General features: G+C 31.4%; 1 protein-coding gene across 1 annotated transcript; it reads right to left on the minus strand.

Annotated features, from left to right (window-relative positions):
- Positions 1-2,596: 2,596 nt before the first annotated feature.
- Positions 2,597-5,863, minus strand: LOC129287871 (bark storage protein A-like). Its single transcript, XM_054924137.1, has 6 exons — positions 5,525-5,863; positions 5,382-5,449; positions 4,418-4,573; positions 4,116-4,331; positions 2,949-3,128; positions 2,597-2,851 (listed from the first exon to the last, which is right to left on the minus strand). The coding sequence occupies exons 1-6, from the start codon at positions 5,775-5,777 to the stop codon at positions 2,672-2,674; spliced, it is 1,053 nt and encodes a 350-aa protein (XP_054780112.1). The 5' UTR covers positions 5,778-5,863; the 3' UTR covers positions 2,597-2,671.
- Positions 5,864-6,063: the final 200 nt, after the last annotated feature.

The raw sequence follows: 6,063 nt of genomic DNA on the forward strand, positions 1-6,063 counted from the left end.
CAACAACACAAACACGCATATTGGTGACAGTCCCGTACATGCATGAATCACTTTTGAAATTGCAGATGATTGGGTAAACTAATAAATCCATATCTTATTTTATATTGAATATCAAATACATTCATTGACCTTTTTGTTACATTATGGCCCAAAAAATTTTAATTTTCAGATGAGTTTGGAAGTTATAAACTATATATATTATATGAATTATTCAAATTAATTTTGTTGCATTGATTTGTTTCGCTTCGTTCATTCCTTTTAGTTGAAAGTTATCATGGGTTGGATGAGTAGAGTGAAAGAATAGACAAGAATAAAACATTGAGAGAGTTACAATTAAGTGTTAAATAAGAAAGTTAATTATTTTTAATCTGATTTCTACATTAAATTTCAATATTCACATGGTAAATTTCAACATCTACATGTGCCTATAGAACATGTGTGAATAATTAATTTTTGTATTTGGGACCTGCATGTATTTTTTTTCTAAAATAATATGTTCAAAGAATCTAAATAAAAATCATTCCATCCCACTTCAAATTTGAAGATACTTTATATTTAAATAACAACTATTATGTATAATCATGACAATAAAACGTTATCAAACTTAATAAAGAAAGATGATTCAATAAATCTAAATAAATAATTAAAAAAATTAAAATTCATTTTATCCTTCCCCACTTTAAATTTGAACATGTACTTAGGAAAAACAATTTTGTGAGAAATTTTTGCACAGATCCATGCGCCACATCATCTATGATATATCCAATAAAAACATGATTCATTGCATAATCATGATTCGTGATGATAGGATTTTATCAAAAATTAATAAAGAAAGATGTTCATAGGAAATCAACGTTCGAATTATGTACCTTAAGTTAGTTGCAAAAGAATGGTAATGAAATCTATTTAAACAGTAAAATATTATATATTTATTGAAAATTATTAAATGCTATTAATCAATAATGTGATTATAGAGTATATGGTTCTGTGTATAAATTGACCTGTCCTTCCTTTTGACTTGAATGAAGAAGCTTAACAATCACAAGATGGCACTGAAGAGGCCTCAACTCTGCTTCACATTGCTCTTGCTTCTCACTGTCATCTTCATCCCATCCTTAGGTATATCTATGATAATTTACAGATTGAAGAACACTTATAAGAACTTTGTTAAAATTGTTTGATTGTTCCTTGAAATTTACCCAATTTTATTTTAAAAATGAAAAGTGAACTATATTAATCTCCTAGGATGATTTTTAACATTACATAAATTTTTGTATTCATATTTTTTTTCAAAAGCATATACACATAATTTTCTCCTGAGATTCAATAAAATTACCATGTTTTTTTTCTTTTTAAATGGAATATTTGTGCATGTTGTAAGAATAAAAGAGTTATTTAATGATTAGTTAGATGAATTTGATTTCAGCACAGGAGAACGGAGAAGAATGCAAAGTGAACGGAGATTGTGATCCAAACGGACGATGTAATTATTTGTGTCCACGCGGGACTAATGTCTGTTACTTTGATTCCAACCTTCACACAAACCGTTGCCGTTGTTGCTATGAGATTTCTCCTCCTCATTACTTGCCCTAGTCATCTCTCTTTCTCATGTGAAGAATATGTTTAAAAACTTCGACTTTGTGATCCTATACATATATCCTATGCAATAAAAGTTATTATGATTTATATGTGAATATTTATACTCTTCTCTTTTCATTGATAAACAAATTAAATTAATTACATAAAACACTATAAGTTATGAAAATGAAAAAGGAGAAGAAAAGAGGGAGACATAAAAGAAATTAAATTTGGATTCCAAAAGAAGTAAAACATGTCTGACATGAACATCAAAAGGTGAGGAAATTTTGTAGTTAGTTGTTATTCAGGGCATGTTTGGATGAATGCTTTTCCATTGCAAATGCTATCACAAAACTGAAATGAGATATGAAAATTAGCGGTGATCTTTTTTTTTTATCAGTAAATTCTCTCGCTAAAATATTTTTGACAATTTAGTGAAGGCATAGCAATGAAATTTATAGCAGTAGAATTTTTCATCATTAAATTTCGTCACTAAAATGATGACAGAATTTGAGATGGATTAGCAATGAATAATCTGTTGCCAATTGTCTAAGTTAGTTCTAACCAATTTGCATTGGGGTCACAAAATAAAAGCAATACAACTTATTCCCTCCGTTTAAAAATGTAAGGCATTTTTTAAAGAGTTGGATGTTCAAAAATGTAAGACATTTTTAATCTTTTAATGTATAATCATTACCTTTTTTTTTAAGTGCCCCTATTGATAATGAATTTATATTTATTGTAGGGTGTTTAATAGGGATAAATATGAAAGGACAGGATTAATTGAAAAGTAAATAACTATTTTATTGGAGGTGAGATTCAGTTAAAAATGCCTTATATTTTTTAACATAGGGAATATTATTTAGGCTTCATATAATAATGGGGAGCACACGCAAAGGATTACCATTAAGATTTGACAATGTTTAAATATGATTAAATCATCAGTGACATCAGATATCACATTGAAATCAAAAAAATCAAATGTAATGCTGATAAAACAAGTTCAGATTTAAATATATAGCAGTAACTGGTTGTTGTATATATTTGAAATAGCAGTGTATTATTAATAATAATTAGATGGAATTGGAAACGGTTAAAGATAATGAGAGATGTAATTTCGTTGATAAACGTTCAAGAATTGAATGACAGCCTTGGCGGTGTTGGTAGCAGCAAGAGATCCAAAGACCTTGATTTGATTTTCTCCTTCTTGCGCTCCTGCTAAATCTGACAGTCCTCTTATCACTATCACCGGATAATCATTTGACAAACTTGTCTGCAAAAATTGTGATCTCAGTCACATAAATACTCAGCATGAGAACTATGAAGTAATTAGAGAGAGAGAGAGAGAGAGAGAGAGAGAGAGATGATACCATGACGATAGCAGAACTCTCCATATCAAGAGAGGAAACATGGAATGTTTGGAAGAGGAAGTCCCTGTACGCTGCATTGTCCACAAATGCGTCTGCCGTTGACCCATTCAGTCCCACAACGAGCTTTGGTTCGTTTGGTAGGCACAAGCTTGAGTTCACACATCTTTCTAGCTTCATTCCCTAAACATATATGTATGAAACTTTTATTTAACACTATCATACTGACACACATGTAAAAGAAAAAAAAAATAATCCTTTACTCTTTGTAATTTTGATTGGATTTTAAATAATTTAAAAAATATAATCTTTAATTCTTATAATTTTATTAGGTTTTGCTTTTAATTCTTATAATTTTTTTTCAATGTTTTCAGTACCTACAAGGACTATAACCATTGAAAAAAATGAAAACTATAGGAATTTGAAAAATCAAGGTAATCTAATCTTTCTAAAATTACAGGGATTGAAAATAATAAAAAAACTACATGGATTAAAAACAAAACTTGACAAAACTATAAGAATCAAAGATTGTGTTTTCCCTAAATAATTTAGTTCCTAAATTTTAGTTCGATGTAACTTAGTCCATAAAATTTTTGATTCATCAATTGAAACTTAGTTTTCAAACTTTAACTTATTACAACTCGATCCTTATATAATTTTAACAATTTAAAACACTAATATTGAAGTTTCAAAAAATAACTCTAGTTCTTAAAGTTTTATTTTCTAAAATATAGGAAGCAATATTTTAAATGATCAAAACTATAGGGAATGAAGTCAAAGTTCAAAAATTAAGTTTTAATTGAGTTAAAGTTATAAAGATTGAGTTACAGCATCAATAAGTTACAACCAATTCAAAATTATAAGAACAAAATAATTGATTTTTCCTATACTTTATTTGGTCCTTGTTATAAGACAAATCTAATAGCTGCCTCACTAAACCAATGAAAGGTGATTAAATTATTAACTTTATCTATGAATAGATTAAAGTTCCAATTTTTGTCTATTTATGAAATGAGAAATTTTTAAATTCAAGTTAATGAATTTAAATAATAGTAATATTGAAAAAAAAAAACATAATCAATTCTTCATCAAAGACTTTCAATCCAAGTTCCACGTCAATCAGTTGCAGGAATGGGTATGTTTCCGGCAATAGCATAATAGAGTAGTTACCTGTAAATGAGAAGCCGCAAGTTGGAGCCAGCGAGGAGAAGTAGGAAACCAGAGGAGACTTTGAGGTTCATTGGGCTTGCCAGTTTCAGAGTAGAACTGTTCTGCAAAATACTCTATTTTCCCCAACAAGTTCATTCCTTTTCCTTTTCCTTTCACGTTGTACTCTCCTACATCCACTTCCCCAAAGTCGCTTGAATCTACCGTCGCGTTCGGTTTCTGTATGCATACATCTGTGATTTAGTGGGATCCACACTACACGGATAGGCAATAACAAGGAAAGCGAAGTGGGTCCATGCACGTACCAACCAATCCCAGAGGCCAGTTTGAATGAACTGCTTGGGGATGATGACATCTCCAATGGACATGGAACTGTTCGCATTTCCGGCAATCCCAAAGTGAACGATTCCACTTATGTCAAACACATCCAACATCTGCTGTGTGGCTGCTGCCGCATTCACCTGCATACATATACATGTACACATACATACATACATACATGAGAATGATGGGAAGCCAATCAATCAAATATTCAATACATAGTATACGCCATAATCAATGGGAAATCTTTGTCTTCATCTATTTGTATGGAATGTTCGATTTGTTCAACTTTGTCTAAAAGCATATATATCACCACACATTATTCAGTTATAACTAGTAACTGACAATTCTAAGCTACGTATTTAAAATATAGTTATATTTATTTTCAAGTACTTTTCAATCCTAAGAGCGATTTCTTTGCTCGTTTTATTATACAGAATTAGGGCTGTACACAGCAGAGTTGAGTCAGGCATAATCCCTACTTAGTTTAGTGTTCTACCCAAGGACCACGTGTTCGGGTTGAGTTTGGCCCGATGAACCCGAACAACTCTAGCAAGGCCGAGCATATCAGGCCATCAGCTCACTTGAATAGTGTGCTAATAGATATATATATATAACATTTGATTTTTCTTACAAAAAAAATTCAAAGAAGTGTTTGAATTAAAAATTACAAAAATCTGTGATTATGCATGCATGCATGTATGTGTGTGTATATTATTTATCAAAAAAAAAAAGGAACTACACTTGAATAACTAGAAATAATTTTTTTTCCCTTGTCCCATTCAAATATCATGAACTAACTCCGCACAACACATTTTTTTTGAGTCACATAGACACACACAAAAACAAATTGATAGCACATAATTAAATAACAAAAAATATGATCCAGTCAAATAACTATATAAATAATAAAAAAAAAGGATATGACGAGATCTAAGGTTTGTGTACCAGTCCAATCCCACATTTGACATAGATAACTTTGCTATCATGCACCTTTCCCACCCTGAATCTTCTTCCTGCATCATTGTATATCAAATACACTCTATACATGATCTTCTAATTCAAAACTTGAAACTATAAATATGTGCGACCTGCGAGATCCACAAAGGGCTGTTTGGGATCAGATTTGAAGGCTTTGGTAGCGAAGAAGGCCTTCTCCTCAGGTGCATACACTGTGATGAGGCCGATGTACGGTCCCTTTCTGTTTATCTCTTTGATCGTCGTTGACTTTCTCGATCTCTTCAGTGGTGCTGCCGGTGAATGACAAGTTGAAGAGACAAGAATGACGAAGAAGAAGACCACAGCCAAACACTGCCTTACGAGCGTCCCCGGAGCTGCAGCCATGGCTGATATATTAATTGAGTTCAGGCAAGTTGCTTCCCACCGCACATTTGGCCATCTTTTATGATCACTCCCTCTCCATATAATATTCTTTCATTTCCTTTTATTTTATTGATTCATTTTTAATCAATTTGGAATTTCGTCAGTTCATATATTGCAAGAGACACATCCGATGCAATTATTGAAGTTGGGACCACGTGATGCACATTTCAATATATTTAAACTTTTCTTGAGATTTGATCGTATCTCGTGTCGGTGAGAAACCAATTTTTTTTAAGCAAGTTGCTGC

The sequence above is a fragment of the Prosopis cineraria genome, unplaced genomic scaffold (assembly GCF_029017545.1).
Source record: "Prosopis cineraria cultivar Desert tree isolate PC_DT_omini unplaced genomic scaffold, ASM2901754v1 PC1, whole genome shotgun sequence".
Taxonomy (NCBI): Eukaryota; Viridiplantae; Streptophyta; class Magnoliopsida; order Fabales; family Fabaceae; genus Prosopis; species Prosopis cineraria.

What these genes read in the sequence shown, in the direction of transcription:
- LOC129287871 (XM_054924137.1), bottom strand. Translation starts at nt 5,777, where the DNA reads ATGGCTGCAGCTCCGGGGACGCTCGTAAGGCAGTGTTTGGCTGTGGTC. An exon ending in TCAAATGTGGGATTGGACTG is followed by an intron (nt 4,574 to 5,381) that starts GTACACAAACCT and finishes ATATGTATGCAG; the next exon opens with GTGAATGCGGCAGCAGCCAC. An exon ending in AGAGTTCTGCTATCGTCATG is followed by an intron (nt 2,852 to 2,948) that starts GTATCATCTCTC and finishes CAATTTTTGCAG; the next exon opens with ACAAGTTTGTCAAATGATTA.